General features: G+C 47.2%; 1 protein-coding gene across 8 annotated transcripts; it reads right to left on the bottom strand.

The window, feature by feature from the left end:
• Positions 1 to 253: 253 nt before the first annotated feature.
• On the bottom strand, positions 254 to 19,047 carry LOC106612486 (CLK4-associating serine/arginine rich protein). Of its 8 annotated transcripts, none has more exons than XR_001330306.2 (21): positions 18,892 to 19,047; positions 11,872 to 12,011; positions 11,571 to 11,668; positions 11,296 to 11,397; positions 11,005 to 11,084; positions 10,816 to 10,900; positions 10,558 to 10,697; positions 10,179 to 10,275; positions 9,858 to 9,936; positions 9,685 to 9,758; positions 9,375 to 9,416; positions 8,581 to 8,766; positions 7,697 to 8,014; positions 7,149 to 7,340; positions 4,535 to 4,578; positions 2,757 to 2,817; positions 2,595 to 2,653; positions 2,388 to 2,434; positions 2,230 to 2,315; positions 1,796 to 1,820; positions 254 to 994 (listed from the first exon to the last, which is right to left on the bottom strand). XR_001330306.2 is itself a non-coding variant. In XM_014213665.2 (21 exons), the coding sequence occupies exons 2-21, from the start codon at positions 11,968 to 11,970 to the stop codon at positions 952 to 954; spliced, it is 1,953 nt and encodes a 650-aa protein (XP_014069140.2). In that variant the 5' UTR covers positions 11,971 to 12,011; positions 18,892 to 19,047; the 3' UTR covers positions 254 to 951. The 8 variants fall into 8 exon arrangements, 3 of the variants coding, with proteins under 3 accessions (XP_014069140.2, XP_014069141.2, XP_014069142.2); XM_014213665.2 differs by having other exon boundaries at positions 4,539 to 4,578; XM_014213666.2 differs by having other exon boundaries at positions 4,539 to 4,578; positions 7,697 to 8,011.
• Between the last annotated feature and the right edge of the window lie 356 nt (positions 19,048 to 19,403).

Genomic DNA, 19,403 nt, shown 5'->3' with positions numbered 1-19,403 from the left:
TCTGCCCCTGAACAAGGCAGTTAACACACTGTTCCTAGGCCGTCATTGAAAATAAGAATTTGTTCTTAACTGACTTGCCTAGTTAAATAAAGGTAAAATAAATAAATGCTTCTATAACACCAAACAACTTTAATCAAGTGTTGGACAAGACACTTTGCTTCTTGACTCAGCAAAGCCTCACTAGCAAAGTGTTGTGACTAATGAATGTATGAGAGAGATGAGAACGTTCAAGTAAAGACACAAAACCAATAGATCGACATCAGATACTTTTGTGCATTTTATTTGTATTTCTCAGTTTGATAACTGACCATATATTTGGATGAAAACAACAAAAAAGACAATCTGTTACTCAGAAGAGTACAATCAAGTCTCAATTCAAAAGGTGAGTGGTTGGAGGCATGCCATACAAAAAGATTAAAATCATTAACGATCAATTATTTTTCATATTCACATGGAGCTACACACCGCCTCAGGATTTCATCAATGTTCACTCACTTGTAATTGAAGAAAACTATGTACACAGATGAAGGTCAAATTTAAATCAGATTCTTTTACATCCTATTCATGTGCTATTCAGTGATGGCAACATACTCTTCTCAGAGAGAGATTGAGGGGACGGGGCATGGGGAAAGATAGAAAGAGCACCCAGAGATGGAGTAAAAGCAAGTTAAGGCCATCATAAAGGAGATAATATGTATGCAGAATTACTGAGATACTAAAATGTGGCCAGATGCAATAACTACCAAATCTCAATCTCCGGACTCCAATTCAGCTCTTCCATTTTCCTCTCCCCATCCATCTCTACCTCACTCTCATTCAGTCTCTCTACCACTTCTCTTCCATTCAGCACACTGTCCCTCACTTCTCTCCTTTTCTCAAATCTCTTCACTGGAAGAGTAGCCAGAGGGGATGAGGAGGGTTGTGGGGGGTTAGTGGGTCCAATCGGTATGTTTAGTATCGGTAATATGGACTCCTCGACCGGGAACGGGACCTCCTGGAAACCCGAGAAAAGAGTGAGTGTGAGTCTCAGGTGACACAGTGCTACATTTGGACCCCACAGTAAATTCACTACCCCCATATATAATGCTGTATGTCAAACTGGAAATGACTAGCCAGTTATTACACAAGACATACCTTTCTTTAAAATATTTGGATACTTCCTGGTGTAAACAGTTGCCCTCTAGTATTTGCTGGTATTTGCTAGCTTGTATCATATTTGACTAAACTACCATTGGTCTGCCGAGCACACATGGATGGTCTAAGTGCAGAACTGCTGTAGCGTATTGAGACTGACAGTGTTAAGCCTCATCTGTTTCTGATGTACTGAGACTCCAGGTTCACTGTGTTCCCCACTACCACAGCCGGGCCCACACTCCCCAGGGAGGACCAGGGATGAGAGAGCCTAACATCAGTACTGACAGCTCTCTGTGAGAGTATGCAGGCTTTTGATTCAAACTCTTTGTCCCAATGTGGGTGCGTGTGAGCGAGAGAGAACACATTTGAATACGGGTGTGTGAGGGGGGAGAGAGAGAGAGAGAGAGAAAGGAACAAAGAGTGTGAGTCTGTCGTGTGCCACAAATAGAACACTGGAAACCTTGAGCATTACAGAAATATGCTCAACATTGTGTTAATCACTCTAAACTGAATATGAACTTCAGTGATCATAACTTCCCCATTACAATGTGAGAAAGAGTTGACAGATTGCAGAGGGAGAGTATGATGCGCTATTGAGATAACGTGCGCGAGAGTCAACATCCTTCCTCAACAGTGGAGATTCTTGTGGTTGCTCACATACCTTCTGGATGAGCTGTGGTCACGACCTGAGGGACAGACAGAGGACAGATACACCGATGAAAGAATGACGACCAACATAACAGCGTGCCAGAAAGTTAACAACACGCAGAACTAGTACTGAGCCAATGCCACACACACACATTGACAAAAAAGTTTAATTTGCAAATTCTTACTTTTAACTCTGCATTGTTGGGAGAGGGCTTGTAAGTAAGCAATTCACGGTAAAGTCTACTACACCTTTTGTATTCGGCACGTGTGACAAATACAATTTGATAACTAATACTGAGCCACTGTGGCAAAACTAGTACTGAGCCACTGTTACAGGCTTATGAGCTGCATCCCAATTCCACAGCCATTTCAAAAAGTGTGCAATTGAACACTTCCCGTCAAGGATTTAACAACGATAACAATTAAGGGGTGACTCACTGAACTCACCATATTTAGATGGGGAGGGCGAGTGGCTTTGTCGTCCGTACTGTCTCTCCCACTCGTCCCTCTCTTTCTCCCGACGCTCACGCTCCCTGGAACACACACACCACCGTTTAACCAGAGTCATACGGCACCACAACGCAGCGTCACACACACAGTCTTACTTCATGCGGATCTTGCGTGCCATGGCTCTGAGCTCTCCCTCACGCTCCTGTAAAGTATACACAGCCATGAGGGCCAATGGCAGACGACAACATGTATCAAAGGACTGTCTTAGGGGGACACTGTTTCTAGAGGAAACGTCACACAATATGCTATAATGGGTGGGTGGGGGGGGGGCTGGCTAGCAGATCACAAACAAATCCACGCACCGCTCGCTTATTTTCCTGCTGAGTGACTTTCGCCTGGGCTGCTTTCTTATCCGCCTTGGCTGTGGGAGAAAAAGAAGAACAGAGGTAGGATGAATATGTATATACAAACACAGCATAAACTAGTTTTAACTGAGACTGACCAAACAGAGTCTGTCTACTCACACTGCCTGTTGAGGGCCTTCTGCATGCGTATCTTCAGCTTCTCCTGCGGGGTCATCCTGGGCTGTAAGACACACGCACGCATCAGCACACACACTCGCAGGGCAGGAGCGCAGGGTGTGTGTGGAACTACGGGGACAGGGGCACGTTTTGGACCACCATTGTCTCATATAGCAGCTGGTAAGGCCACGGTTAGTCATATGGAGGTATACAGTGGGTAAAAAACACGTGAGCCGTTTGTTATGTCCTGTTCTCTGCGGGACTGGAAGAGCCGGCTACGTGAGGGGAGGAGAGGCAAACCTCGTGCTCGTTGCCTGCAGCTGTTGTACACTGTAGCAGGACAGGATCGCATTACATGGAACTGGACTCTAAGTATATATGTCTTATGCATTTGTACGTACGTGTGAATGTTGTGAGGACAGCTAAGGATAAGAGAGTCGAACAGGGAAAGAACAGTCTGGCAAATTTTGGTCACAAGTAGCGTCAGCGGCCCTCCCCTGTACATTCCCTGCTGACACTCCCTGGCCAGGTAGGAATTCAGCTTGAGGATAAACAAGCACACACACACGCACACACTACAGGCTAAAATGGCAACCTACTGAGTTAAATGACCCTTCCTCTATCGCTCTTCTATTCAGTAACTCCGATACATCCCTTTCCCTGTGAATGCCCTGTACTGGAGTGGTTACTAGCCATGTCTAGTGGTGCGTCTCTAAGGGGAAAGCAGCAGGTAACAGTGTGTGCTGTTAGTCCTGGGTGGAGAGGCGTGGTGGTGTATTTCTCCTGCCTGCTCAGACAAGCCCAGGCCCCCTCACCGCTCTGCTGTCCACAACAGCTGCATACACCTGAGAGCTCCGACCTCACTGCATAGCAGGGATGTACTTAACAGCCTAAAAATGGCCTCCTCTCCTGAGTCTCCTTCACTTTAGCTGATCTGAAACGTAACGTAAAAGAATATAGATTATGCCTACCAGTGGATTGCCTTCACCGGTCTAGTTCTTTTACCGTCAGTGCAGATGGCAGAATGCAGACGAGGAGAGGAAGCCACTTAAAGACTATTGGAACGCACCCAGACTCTAGACTACTCTCCCCCCTATTCTCTTATATGGCTTCCTTTACTACTCCTTTGCTTTTACTTACCCAGTCACTCCCTTAAGATCAATGGTGAGGGGAGAGAGGAGACAAGGAAAGGAGACAAGGAAGCCATTTAAGAGCTTCTGAGAATGACATCAGTGCTTTCCCCTCAGTCTTAGGGCGCGAGCTTTAAAAATGGGTTGTCTGTATGTAGAGTGAAAGTCTCCACATCGAGATCGAGGGACACACTCCCTTCTCTGGTCTGACCGTACCACTCTGCATAGCTCAGCAGGTGCCGCAGAATACCGCAACATCCATAATATAGACCGATACATAAGTGACAGAAAGGGTGCTGGGAACACCAGTCCATTCAGGGATAAGGAGAAAGAAGGCTCAGAAAAAAGTCTGTCACAACACTCTGCAATGTAGGCTGTGCCCTTCGGAGGCAGGCTAACCCTGTAACCACACTCTAAACTGAGAAGGGTTTAACTCCACACTACATTCAGGGGGGAGGTAAGGCCACCATTTAAAATGGGAGCTCCACAGAGAGGGGCAGTCAAAAGACATTTCATATGATTTCCATTCTCTGTGTGCACAGTGGCCTTTGGGGGGGGGGGATCCCCGGCCTGATGGATAACCAGCTCAGCCTGTCAGGGGTGAGGGAGGCGTAGACTTTTGCAACAAACCCAGCTAGATCAAATTCTTACTGACTTTGGCAGCTCCCGTCTCTTTACCACCCGGAGTATCAGGCCTGGAGGGAGAGAAAGAGAGAGGGGGAGAAAGAGGAAGAAAAGTAGGGCTGAAAATGTCACCATTTCCCATCAGAGAGCTCCTCCATGGGACAGACTAGGGCAAATATTAGCTACTTATTGCTGCTGTTTGTTTTAAATGGCATGTGAGGGGGAGGCTGGGTGTGTGTGTGTATATATCTATATATATATATAAGTATTAATGTGTGTGTGCTTTAGAGGTCTTCGCGGATCTACCTATACCCGATTACCAGACCCAATCCGGGACCCAGAATTCTAAATATCACGGGGTCTGGGTCGGATCTGATTGTGTCACAGGTACGTGTCATTTTAACTGAGTTTGCACATGATGCGTACAGATCCGAACGACGACTGCTGCAGTAGAGAGAGAGAAATGTAATCATTTATGCTGCTGCTCTTGCTTTTCACCAGAGTGGCACGTGCAGCTTGTTGGCCAATCATAAGTCAAAGCGGCAATAGGCTATAGTCATAGAGCCTCCATGTGTGGCAAAAGTGAGGAGATATCTAATCAATGGAAGGTAAAGTAGGCATTTCACTGTTAGGCTACACCTGTTGGTTTACAAAGCATTTGACAAATAACATTTGTAATCATATTGAATGATGAATAACCTAGCTATGGCAGCTATCTACTAGAACGCAAGTCGGCTTGGTCGGTTGCAGTCCCTCCCTCCGGTCGGTCTCTCCCTCCGGTCTCTCCCTCCCTCCCTCCGGTCGGCTTGGTCGGTTGCAGTCCCTCCCTCCCGTCTCTCCCTCCCTCCCGTCTCTCCCTCCCTCCCGTCTCTCCCTCCCTCCCTCGGCTTGGTCGGTTGCAGTCCCTCCCTCCCTCCCTCCCTCGGCTTGGTCGGTTGCAGTCCCTCCCTCCCTCCCTCCCTCCGCTTGGTCGGTTGCAGTCCCTCCCTCCCTCCGGTCTCTCCCTCCCTCCCTCCGGTCTCTCCTCCCTCCCTCCCTCCCTCCCTCCCTCCGGTCTCTCCCTCCCTCGGCTTGGTCGGTTGCAGTCCCTCCCTCCCTCCCTCGGCTTGGTCGGTTGCAGTCCCTCCCTCCCTCCCTCGGCTTGGTCGGTTGCAGTCCCTCCCTCCCTCCCTCCCTCGGCTTGGTCGGTTGCAGTCCCTCCCTCCCTCCGGTCTCTCCCTCCCTCCCTCCCTCCCTCCCTCCCTCGGCTTGGTCGGTTGCAGTCCCTCCCTCCCTCCCTCCCTCCCTCGGCTTGGTCGGTTGCAGTCCCTCCCTCCCTCCGGTCTCTCCCTCCCTCCCTCCCTCCCTCCCTCCGGTCTCTCCCTCCCTCCCTCCCTCCGGTCTCTCCCTCCGGTCTCTCCCTCCCTCGGCTTGGTCGGTTGCAGTCCCTCCCTCCCTTCCTCCCTCGGCTTGGTCGGTTGCAGTCTCTCCCTCCGGTCTCTCCCTCCGGTCCCTCCCTCCGGTCCCTCCCTCCGGTCCCTCCCTCCCTCCCTCCGGTCCCTCCCTCCCTCCCTCCGGTCCCTCCCGTCTCTCCCTCCCTCCCTCCCTCCGGTCCCTCCCGTCTCTCCCTCCCTCCCGTCCCTCCCTCCCTCGGTCGGTTGCAGTCCCTCCCTCCCTCGGTCGGTTGCAGTCCCTCCCTCCCTCGGTCGGTTGCAGTCCCTCCCTCCCTCGGTCGGTTGCAGTCCCTCCCTCCCTCGGTCGGTTGCAGTCCCTCCCTCCCTCGGTCGGTTGCAGTCCCTCCCTCCCTCGGTCGGTTGCAGTCCCTCCCTCCCTCGGTCGGTTGCAGTCCCTCCCTCCCTCGGTCGGTTGCAGTCCCTCCCTCCCTCGGTCGGTTGCAGTCCCTCCCTCCCTCGGTCGGTTGCAGTCCCTCCCTCCCTCGGTCGGTTGCAGTCCCTCCCTCCCTCGGTCGGTTGCAGTCCCTCCCTCCCTCGGTCGGTTGCAGTCCCTCCCTCCCTAGGCTTGGTCGGTTGCAGTCCCTCCCTCCCTAGGCTTGGTCGGTTGCAGTCCCTCCCTCCCTAGGCTTGGTCGGTTGCAGTCCCTCCCTAGGCTTGGTCGGTTGCAGTCCCTCCCTCCCTAGGCTTGGTCGGTTGCAGTCCCTCCCTCCCTAGGCTTGGTCGGTTGCAGTCCCTCCCTCCCTAGGCTTGGTCGGTTGCAGTCCCTCCCTCCCTCCCTCCCTCCCTCGGCTTGGTCGGTTGCAGTCCCTCCCTCCCTCCCTCGGCTTGGTCGGTTGCCGTCTCATCTTTCACTCCCTCCTCCCTGTGTCACTCGCTCACACACTCAGAGTACACGCACAGCACGGCCCCTGCTACAGCGGCACCCCACTCTCCCCCTTGCTTATCAGCTCCGGTTAATAAAGTAGCTTAAAATGGACTTTTCTGCTGATTCCCTAAGCCGGACCGGTTCTGGATCCGACCAGGTCTATATGGAACGAGTCTAGTTGTTCTTGGGTACTTTTAGAACAGGTCTTTATATTTTGAAATTGTATTTATGCATATTGGGTTTGGGTGGGAAAGCCCCAGGTTTATTTCGGAACGGGTCCAACTTTTTTGAACCCGTGAAAGATCTCCAGTGTGTTTATGCATGTAGGTGTCAGTGGACTCACTTTCTCAGCTTGTCACAGAGTGCAGTGGCAGAGGGCGGGCCTCCTCTGTGTGAGGGGGAAGGGGTACAGCTGGGCTGGGGGGATTGGGAGGGGCTAGGACTGCTGCTGCTGACCCCCCTCTGATGGCCTCCTGAAGTCCGCCCCCCACCCCCCTGCCTGGTACGGTCCCCCTGCCGAGAGTTAGAGCGGGACCTGGAAGTCGAGCAGACAGATGTGATCAGCACAACATCAAAAAGCTCACCGGTTCATGTAAGTGGTAGGATTTTTAAAATACATTACGTTCAGGATTTACTTAGGTTAGGAAAGTCGTATTGAGGGGCCTCCCAAGAGGCGCAGCTGTCTAAAGCAATGCATCGCAGCGCTAGAGGCGTCACTACAAAACCCGGGTTCGATCCCAGGCTGTGTCGCAGCCGGCCGTGACCGGGAGACCCCCGTACGGAAGTTGCAGCGATGGGACAAAACTGTAACTACCAATTGGATATCACAAAATTGGGGAGAAAAAGGGGTCCAAAAAATATAAATAAATATGGTTGTCTAGGCTGCCTTACCGTGTGCGTCTGCGTGCTGCGAAGCGACGTCCCACGTCCCTGTCTCGCTCCCTGTCCCTCTCCCGGTCTCCATCTCGGTCATTGGAGCGGGACTGTGTCCGGTCGTATCTCCTCCGTGACCCCCCTCTTCCTCCTCCGTTGGCTCCTCTACCCCGGGACCGCGAGTCGGAGCGCCGCCTCGACCGGGAGCGGGAATGCCGTCTGTCCCTCCCTCCTCCACGGCGTCTGTCGCGGCGTGAGTGAGAGGAGGAACGAGAGGAGGAGCGATGAGTGGAAGAGTGGGTGGAAGAGGAAGGGCTGGAGGAAGAGCGCCGTCTGCTGAACAGAGACACACACTGACGTATTAGCAACGACCCACAGGCTGCTCTAATCCTAATGTCTGCTTGGACTCATTTTTATTTCAGGTTTTGATCTACATTGGACTGATAGTGCTGCACGTTTTTTGTAAAATCATGTAACCACACAGGTAGACCAGAGCTTAGGACTTAAGCAATTCTGCTTCTTTGTGAACCATACTGAGCATTGACACATGGCGTACATGCCATATATGTTTTCCCTTACCCCTTACCTCATGGTGCCTTTAAAAGTGGTACTAAGTTGTCTAGGGCAGCTTTTAATGTGAAGAAGTACACAATCTAATTGATTTACCATGAAGAACAACATGCAGAACTTGCTGTTTGGGATGCACAAACTAACATGCATCTTTAAAATGTCACTACTAGGATTATAAACTGTTCAGGTCAAACTTACTAACCTAAATCTGAGCTCCACTTCACCTACCAAAATCTCTAAAGCCCAAATCTTTACAGCTGTAGTCAAATGGACAGCAACATGACTGACAGGAGTAAACAACCAATGGAAAGCAGAAGGGGAAAGCTACCGACCGGGAGCCCCTGCTATGACCTGCGGGGTGGTGCAGCGAGTTGGCGGGGGTGTGGACAGGGGGTGGAGCTTGAGTTGCAGCGGCAGCCTCCTCATCACTGCCTCCGAAGCTGGTGATGAAGGTGATCTTCTCTGGGCCCGGGGAACGAGAGTGGGACCGCGACTCCGAACTGGACTCCGACTGGGGCCTGAGGGAGAGAGGAAGGAGGTCAAATAAATTAAAAAATAAAAATAGGGCTGCTTATATTTGTCCTGTTTCACACATGTACAAGCGTGTGGTGTGAAATTGAGCCCACTCTCAGAGAGTGGGCTCAAGGCCAGAGATCAGCCATTATTGACGGCGACGCTGGACTAAATATGAGGTAAAGGAAAATTCCACTCACAAACTGTTTTGGTATTTGTTTCACTAGTCCACTGTTGATACAGTCCCAAAATGGCTTGCATGCAAGCAATCACGTTTTCAAGATATAGAACTTTCAAAATACAGAAAGTGTCACAATATGATGCATTTCGCATCATGTGCAAGGGCAGACGCTCCTACCTAGCCGGCTCGGGGATTCGAACTAGCTCTAACCACTAAGTGACCTATCGCGCTGCCCGGGAAGGGAGAATCATCAGTGTTCTCTACTGATTAAAAGGGTGACCTCAAACCTCACTAGCAAGCAGTGCATCTTGAGTTGTTAGCACTGACAAAAGGATGACTGTGCCATTACTTTCCTAGTCAAAACATACTATTAGATGGACTTTTAAAGTGAAAACCTTGAACAGAAAGTTAAATGGTTGGTCTCCCGCTCACCGTTTGTAGGGATCGTAGGTTGGGCTGTCTCTCCTGGCATAGCTGGAGATCATAAACAGAGAAAGGGTTTAAAGAGGTGTGACAATGTGTCTCGTACCATGTGTGTGCTACACATTGGTAGTGGATGAGGTGAGTTACCCCATATCGGGGAAAAAATAATAATAATAAATAAATAAAAATCAGGGTTGGTTGTCCATTCCAAGTAAATTCAGAAAGTAAACCAAATTCAAACGACAAAAGCAATGAACAGAATTGGAATTTCTGTGTACTTCCTGAATTGAACCCAACCATGGTATAAACTTCTGTTTACCTGGGTGGGCTGATCTGTCTGCCCTTCAGTCTCTTCTCTCTGAACTCCCTCCTCTGTCTGCGAGAGCGACGGCCCTGAGGGTCACACAAACAGTCAGTGACATCATCAGGGGAAAGGCCTACCAACAATCATTGACATAACAGCAACACACACACACACCGATTCTTTCTTACCGAGTACATGGCCTTCTCTGCCTCCAGAGCCTTGGCATGTTTAATGGCCTCCAGCTCATCCTTGTCTTTCCTCAGCATCCTGTCAAACAGTCAGCCAGTTAACACAGTGTATATAACAGCAGACTTTTACTCTTTAACCTTTGTTAAAATACGCTACGAAAGGAACTGGTCATTTACTAGAAGCATTAAATAAAAAAATTACATAAAATGCAACATGAAGCAACGTATTTCTTTATGACAGGCATTTGCAGCGATAATGTAATGTCCACAAATACAATTGTAGCGAAACGCATAGTCTATAATGGGCGCAGGTAAACTGACCTGACAAAATCTCCCTCTGCCATTCCATATGGAGTGGCCATCTTGTTCAGATCCAACTCCTGCTCCGTGTTGAGCTCGTCAACGTCCACCTCCACGTCTGAAACACACACACACACACACGACAAAATGATTTAAGAAAATAATGCATACTCACATCCCACATACATGACCATTTTCTGGGCTTGTTCAAAATTGCAGTCAACATGATGCATTACGGGTAAATTGTGACCGACTGCTCTACAAATAATAATTGATTTTATTTTTGATGCAACGTAATTTCTAGATCAGTCAGTCGGCTGCAATGTCAAACAAGCCCAATGTCCATTCAACCCAACCACTCATACTTACAGTTTGTGGGTGAGAAGGTACGAGAACTCACCAATGTCTGGAATACCCTCGTCGTCCTCTGATTCGCTGTTGTCAGAGTCCTCCTCCTCCCCTTTCTCTTCTTCCTCCCCAGGCTTCGTAACAGTACTGTCCTCGTACGTGTAGCCAATGGTGGCCTTCTCCTTGGCAAGCCTAAATAAAAAAGCTAGGGGCTTACTCATAATCAATACAAATAATCTAAATACGAGTATACTTCTATAAGCCATAAATAGAGAATGAAGAGATCGTGAAAAGATGGGACAGGACTAACTTTTTCTTCTCGTCCTCATTTGGCCTCTGCAGGCCACCATAGAGCTCGTCCATTTGGATCTGGTACAAACACTGCTCCTCAGAGACTGCAGAGGGACAGCAGGAGGTTAGAGAACACTGAGAAACACAATATACCCAATGGGAGGGAAGCACAAGAGACATGGCATTACCAACACCGGCGGATACTCACTGCTGGCAAAGTCATTCTGCACTAGGCCTCTGTAACGCTCATAGTTGCACTTCCTCTCCTCCGACTCCTGTTCTGGGGTGCTGCAACCCAAACGGAACACTTCAATATGTTTGACGAAAAACGGTGTTGGTCCCACATAACACATTTGACCTTTCATATCACATTTCATCAAACAACCGTAACAAATCAACCTGTGTGTGTGTTCGATTATAATCAATTTCAGTGAGGACATGTTACTAGGGTGGCGTAATAAGGTAGGAAGTCTGAAGGAGAGACCTCAGTCACACTTACGCTGTGTTGAGGAGCGGAGGGGTGTAGGTGAGTATGAAGTCCAGGTGTGCCCTCACATCAAACCTGTCAATCATGTTGTTGGCGTCTCCCTGCCAGGGCATCCTACAACAGAGAACATAACATCACGATTAGTATTCTCAGGCGGTGTGAGTGTGTGATGTGCAGAAAGAGTATTTGTGTGACAGTATTATATCATGCGTATGTAAGAGTAAGACATGGTGGCATGTATGCACATGCATGTCTTGTGTGTGTTGTACTCATGCGTGTTTCCTCACATGTTGATGGGGCTTTCTGCGGCGAGCGCCACGGCCGAGTCCAGATGGATCTTATAGGCCCGGCCGTGAACCTGCAGGAACTGAGCCGGGTCCTTTTTCTGTCGAGGAGAGGAAAGGGTGAAAGGAAGGACAGGGGAGGAGACCAGATCCAGTAAAAATCACCAACTCTGGTCCACTCTGGCTTTAGTTCCAGCCCAGCACTAAAACACCAGATTATATGAAGTTGTGCAGATCAGGATGATTAGTGTAATGAGCTATGCAAAGAAAAGCAAAAACAAAACAGCGCGCCTGGGCGACTTACGATCTTCTCGTAGTACTCTCGCCGGCGCTCGCCGCGGCGTTTGTAGTCCACCATCATGCCGCGCAGCTTGCGCTCATGTTTGCGGGCCTCCTGCCACATGACGGCTCCGCTGGGTGTGGGGGCGCGGCGGGGCACGGTGGCTGTGAGGAGACAGGACAGAACCAATACCATATTACACTGAATAAAAATATAAAATGCAGCAATAAAGACTTCACAGAGTTAAAGTTTATATAAGGAAATCCATCAATTTAAATAAATTCATTAGGCCCCATCTATGGATTTAACATGACTGGGAATACAGATGCATCTGTCGGTCACAGATACCTTAAAAAAAAGGTAGGGGGTGTGGATCAGATAACCAATCAGCATCTGGTGTGACCACCATTTGCCTCAGGCAAGGTGACGCATCTCCTTCGCATAATTGATCAGGCTGTTGATTGTGGCCTGTGGAATGTTGTTCCACTCCTCTTCACTGGTTGACATGTCTGGTGAGTATCCAGGCCATGGAAGAACAGACATTTTCAGCTTCCAGGAATTATGTACAGATCCTTGCGACATGGGGCCGTGCATTATCATACTGAAACATGAGGTGATGTCGGCAGATGAATGGCACGACAATGGGCCTCAGGATCTCGTCACGATATCTCTGTGCATTGAAACGTACATTGTCCCTAGCTTGTGTATGCCATGCCATAACCAGACCATGTTGGGGCACTGTTCACAACGCTCACCCACGCTATATACACAGTCTGCCTGGTACTGTTGAAACCACGACTCATCTGTGAAGAACACACTTTCCCAGCATGCAAGTGGCCATCGAAGGTTAGCATTTTCCCACTGAAGTCGGTTAAGACGCCAAACTGCAGTCAGCTCAAGACTCTGATGAGGACAACGAGCACGTAGATGAGCTTCCCTGAGGCGGTTTCTGACAGCTTGTGCTTAAATTCTTTGGTTGTGCAAACCCACAGTTTCATGCGCCTGTGCTTAGGTCTATCCAACACTGGTCTGACTGATCGGATTCCACGCTTCAAGATTGCGTCAATCACGTGAAATGGAATATGTTCCGGGTAGCCTCAGATAATAACATTGACGTATACGCTGACTCGGTAAGGGAGTTTATAAGTGTATAGGAGATATTGTACCTACTGACTATTATAACCATCCCTAACCAGAAACCGTGGATTGATGGCAGCATTCACGCTAAACTGAAAGCACGTACCACCGCATTTAATCATGGCAAGGCGACTGGAAATATGGCCGAATACAAACAGTGTAGTAATTCCCTCCGTAAGGCAATCAAACAAGCAAAGTCAGTATAGAGACAAAGTGGAGTCGCAATTCAACAGCTCAAACGCAAGACGTATGTCGCAGGGTCTACAGACAATCGCGGATTACAAAAAGAAAACCAGCTCTGTCGCTGACATCGACGTCTTGCTTCCAGACAAATTAAACAACTTTGCGCGCTTTGAGGACAATACAGTGCAATCGACATGGCTTGATAGCAAAGACTGTGGGCTCTCCTTCTCCGTGGCCGATGTGAGTAAAACATTTAAACGTGTTAACCCTCGCAAGGCTGCCGGCCCAGACGACATCCCTAGCCGCGTCCTTGGAGCATAGGCAGACCAGCTGGCTGGTGTGTTTACGGACATAATCAATCCCTATCCCAGCCTGCTGTTCCCACATGCTTCAAGATGGCCACCATTGTTCCTGTTCCCTAGAAAGCTAAGGTAACTGAGCTAAATGACTATTGCCCCGTAGCACTCACTTCTATCATCATGAAGTGCGTAGAGAGACTAGTCAAGGATCATATCGCCTCCACCCTACCTGTCACCCTAGATCCACTTCAATTTGCTTAATAGGTCCACAGACGATGCAGTCACCATCACACTGCCCTATTCCATCTGGACAAGAGGAATACCCATGTAAGAATGCTGTTCATTGACTACAGCTCAGCATTTAACACCATAGTACCCTGCAAACTCACCATTAAGCTTGAGACACTGGGTCTCAACCCTGCACTGTGCAACTGGGTCCTGGACTTCCTGATGGGCCGCACCCAGGTGGTGAAGGTAGGAAACATCTCCACTCCTCTGATCCTCAACACTGGGGCCCCACAAGGGTGAGTTCTCAGCCCCCTCCTGTACTCCCTGTTCACCCGTGACTGCATGGCCATGCACGCCTCCAACTCAACCCTCAAGTTTGCAGACGACACTACAGTAGTGGGCTTGATCACCAACAACGACGAGACAGCCTACAGGGAGGAGGTGAGGGACCTCGGAGTGTGGTGTCAGGAAAGTAACATCAATGTCAGCAAAACAAAAGAGATGATCGTGGACTTCAGGAAAAAGCAAAGGGAGCACCTCCCTATCCTCAGATGGGACAGCAGTGGAGAAGGTGGAAAGTTTTATGTTCCTCGGTGTACAGATCACCGACAAACTGAAATGGTCCATGCACACAGACAGCAACAATGCCTCTTCAAACTCAGATTTTTCCTTGACACCGAAAACCCTCACTAACTTTCACAGGTGCACAAGAGCATCCTGTCACCGCCTGGTACGGCAACTGCACCGCCCACAACCGCAAAGGCTCTCCAGAGGGTGGTGCGGTCTACACATCACCGGGGGCAAACTACCTGCCCTCCAGGACACCTACAACACCCAATGTCACAGGAAGGCAAAAAAGATTAAGGACAATAACCATCCGAGCCACTGCCTGTTCACCCCGCTTCCATCCAGAAGGCGAAGTCAGTACAGGTGCATCAAAGCTGGGACAGAGAGAGATTGAAAAACAGCTTCGATCTCAAGGCCATCAGACTGTTAAAAAGCTATCACTAACACAATCATGCCTACATACAGACTTGAAATCACAGACCACTTTAATAAATGGAACACTTGTCACTTTAATAATGCCACTAAGAATGTTTACATATCTCGCATTACTCATCTCATACGTACAGTTGAAGTCGGAAGTTTACATACACCTTAGCCAAATACATTTAAACTCAGTTTTTCACAATTCCTGACATTTAATCCTAGTAAAAATTCCCTGTCTTAGGTCAGTTAGGATCACCACTTTATTTTAAGAATGTGAAATGTCAGAATAATAGTGGAGAGAATGATATATTTCAACTTTTATTTCTTTCATCACATTCCCAGTGGGTCAGAAGTTTACATACACTCAATTAGTATTTGGTAGCATTGCCTTTAAATTGTTTAACTTGGGTCAAACGTTTTGGGTAACGTTTTGGGTAGTCAAGCAAAGAGGCAGAGTTTGACGGTAGGCCTTGAAATACATTCACAGGTACACCTCCAATTGACTCAAATAATGTCAATTAGCCTATCAGAAGCTTCTAAAGCCATGACACAATTTTCTGGAATTGTCCAAGCTGTTTAAAGGCACAGTCAACTTAGTGTATGTAAACTTCTGACCTAAATTGTGAATTGTGATACAGTGAATTATAAGTGAAATAATCTATCTGTAAACAATTGTTGGAAAAATTACTTGTGTCCTGCACAAAGTAGATGTCCTAACCGACTTGCCAAAACTATAGTTTGTTAACAAGACATTTGTGGAGTGGTTGAAAAACGAGTTTTAATGAATCCAACCTAAGTGTATGTAAATTTCCGACTTCAACTGTATATAATGTATCCTTCCCTATCTATTCTTTACTCTGTCACTGCTCATCCATATATTTTATACTTATAAATTCTCAACCCATTCCTTTACTAAATTGTGTGTATTAGGTTTTGTTGTGGAATTGTTAGATATTACCTGTTAGATACTGCTGCACTGTCAGATCTAGAAGCATAAGCACTCGCAATAACATCTGCTAAGCAATAAAATTTGATATTGGCCATTTTAATTTATAGGATTTATAATCTTCAATAAATATAGTACCCGACATCTGATTTGGACCATAATTCTTCCTAAAAATGAGTAAGACACCAGGAATCCAATAAAATGTATCAAAAGCCACCCATAGATCACCCCACCGCAACAACCAATATACAGTATCAGTTCTCCATGTCTGACAAGTAGTATGGAGCTGCTGCTAGGAGTAATGCTTCTCCATACTATGTAATGTATTCCCTGCGAATCGGGTGATGGCTAATTTCTCTGAACGGAAAACAATATCAGTCATTTGCATTATTCACCATAAATGTGAGAAAGTTCCATGTTTTGCCCACTAGATGCCACTGTTCCACTACTTTCATCCATTTTGTGTTTCCCAAAAGCATCATAACACTAAGATCATGTTAATTACATCAAAACGAAATGAACGAAAGACTATCTTAGTGCTGCGATGCTTTTGTAAAACCCAGACCATGGATCACAACATTTTATTTTAAACATTGGATAGAACACCAATAGCTTTTGCTCATGATGAAAATAAATTGTGCGGTCATCCTCACAGTTCAAGCCAGTCATCCATGAAAGCAATTCAGTTTGTCCTTCTCTTAAGCTTAATTTGAGTCCAGGAAACAGCCCCTGGGTTTTTTCCCATTAAAGAAAGGAATGGATTAGTTAGACAATTCCAGGCGAACAAGCAAACCATAAGCATACAGCAATTCTAATGGTTTCAATGTTATCTAATGGTATTCAATGGGAAAAATCCGAAACACACACTGTAAAGTGTTTTGTAATGGTATTAGGTTGGGTTTAATGGTACTAAAACACATATTAGTAATACTTGTATTGAAAAACATGACTACAAAGCAATGGTTTATAATTTTATTAGTGTTGTCACAACATTTTAGTCACTAGCCCATTTCTCCATCAAAATTCATTTCTCAATTTTTGATAATTTTATTACATTCCTCATGTCTTAATTGTAGGAAGAAGTTTGGTCATAATTGGATTTTGGGTACTATATTTGTTGAATATTTTCCGAATCCTATAAATTTAAAATTGGCAATTTATGTTCAATCAATTAGCTTCATTTCTCAGAGATGAAGTTAGATTACAACAAAATGTCTCAGGAATGCTAATTTTACCTGTTCCAAACCACAGAAACAATTTCTGAAAAATTTGAGATGGTGAGTGTCATGGTTTGCTGAAAAATGACATGGAATGACCCATGGTCCACACACACACAGTTGTGAAGAGGGCACGACAACGCCTTTTCCCCATCAGGAGGCTGAATAGATTTGTCATGGGCCCACAGATCCTCAAAAAGTTATACAGCTGCACCATTGAGAGCATCTTGACTGCCCGCATGACTGCTTGGTATGGAAACTGCTTGGCATCTGACTGCAAGGGGCTACAGAGGGTAGTATATACGGCCAAGTACATCACTGGGGCCAAGCTCCCTACCATTCAGGACCTCTATACCAGGCGGTGTCAGAGGAAGGCCCTAGAAATGTACAATGACTCCAGCCACCCAAGTCGTAGACGGTTCTCTCTGATACCGCACATATCTACCTCAATCAGGGGTGCATGCTCAGTTCCCTCCTGTACTCCCTGTTCACTCATGACTGCATGGCCAGGCACGGCCCCAACACCATCATTAAGTTTGCCGATGACACAACAATGGTAGGCCTGATCAACAGCGACGAGACAGCCTATAGGGAGATCAGAAACCTGGCCGTGTGGTGCCAGGACAACAACCTCTCCCTCAACGTAATCAAGACAAAGGAGAGGATTGTGGACTACAGGTAAAGGAGGACCGAGCACGCCCCCATTCTCATCGATGGGGCTGTAGTGGAGCGGGTTGAGAGCTTCAAGTTCCTTGGTGTCCACATCACCAACAAACTAACATGGTCCAAGCACACCAAGACAGTCGTGAAGAGGGCACAACAAAACCTACTACCCCTCAGGAGAATGAAAAGATTTGGCATGGGTCCTCAGATCCTCAAAAAGATCTACAGCTGCACTATTGAGAGCATCCTAACTGGTTGCATCACTGCCTGGTATGTCAACTGCTCCGTAACAGAGGTTAGTGCGTACAGCCCAGTACATCACTGGGGCCAAGCTTCTTGCCATCCAGGACCTCTATACCATGCGGTGTCAGAGGAAAGCCCTAAAAATTGTCAAAGACTCCAGCCACCCCAGTCATAGACTGTTCCCTCTGCTACCGCAAGTCTAGGTCCAAGAGGCTTCAAAACAGCTTCTACCCCCAAGCCATAAGACTCCTGAACATCTAATCAAATGGCTACCCAGACTACTATCATTGCCCGCCACCCTCCTTTACACTGCTGCTACTCTCTACTATTAATTATGCATAAGTAATTTGATTAACTCTACCTACATGTATATATTACCTCAATTACATCGACTAACCGGTACCCCCTGTATATAGCCTCGCTATTGTTATTTTACTGCTGCTCTTTAATTAGTTGTTACTTTAATTTCTTTCTTTTTTTAAAAGTATTTTTCTTAAAACTGCATTGTTGGTTAAGGGCTTGTAAGTAAGCATTTCACTGTAAGGTCTACACCTGTTGTATTCGGCGCATGTGACAAATAAAATGTGATCACCTCGTACACTTCCACATCGACTCGGTACGTGTACATAGCCACGTTATCGTTACTCATTGTGCATTTATCCCTCCTGTTATTATTTCTCTAAATTGTTGGTAAGTAAGCATTTCACTGTTATGCTACACCTATTCTTTACGAAGTATGTGACATTTACAATTTGATTTGAGCCCTGACCCTACAGGGCACCGTGGCGCAACCAAAACAACATGGTAAACACCGTGTTCGTCACTAAAGGTACAAGGGTAGCACGCTAGATAGTTAACATTACCTAGGTATATTAGTAAAGCAAGATTTGTTTTGGAGACTTAAAACACCATGTCTGCAGAAAATAGGTTTTAGTTTCCTGAATTTGCCACAAACTGCTAGCTACTAAACGCAATGACTTCTGGCCCACTAACGTGTTAGCTAGCCAGCCATTCAGCTAATGTTAGCTAGCAATGGGGGGCCTCCATGTGTGGTTGGAATAATGCACACGAAAGATTGTGTATGAATACAATACATGCAATCATTCATTTAGTTGATTTTAGGCACGTATCGGTATACCTGTTTTTGTAGTTCTCCAACACACACTTGAATTATTTCTCCAGATTGTTCGGTTGAGCGATACCAGCCGAAGTCGTCACGGTTACACCTCCTTTCAGACCGGAAGCTCACTCTGAGTTTTCTATGGTATATTGACGATCACACAATTTAATGTGCATCCCGCCACCTACTGTTCAGGGTGGAAACAGGATTCCCCAAAAACTGGACAAACGACAAAAAAACGACAAAAAATGTATAAATAAAACCACAACGATTTAAAAAAAACAGATCTGATCCCTACACAGGCTCAAAGGGAACCTGGGAGGGAGGGTCTTCCGGAGCCAGTACACCTTGCATGTCTTCAGATGTAAAATCCTTAAGTCCCAAGGATGGCCGCAACCATAGTAATGTCCAGTTTCTTACACTTCTTTGAGACTCGTGCCTTACAGTGTATAGCTGTGGCAATGAACGCAACAAAATCCACCTTTTTCTTCAGCAGCGTCACTTGTTTTCTTAATTGTTTTAATCACCTC

This window comes from Salmo salar, chromosome ssa09 (genome assembly GCF_905237065.1).
Source record: "Salmo salar chromosome ssa09, Ssal_v3.1, whole genome shotgun sequence".
Taxonomy (NCBI): Eukaryota; Metazoa; Chordata; class Actinopteri; order Salmoniformes; family Salmonidae; genus Salmo; species Salmo salar.
Note: the sequence above shows the minus strand (reverse complement) of the source record. Positions and strands in the feature narration are given on the sequence as shown.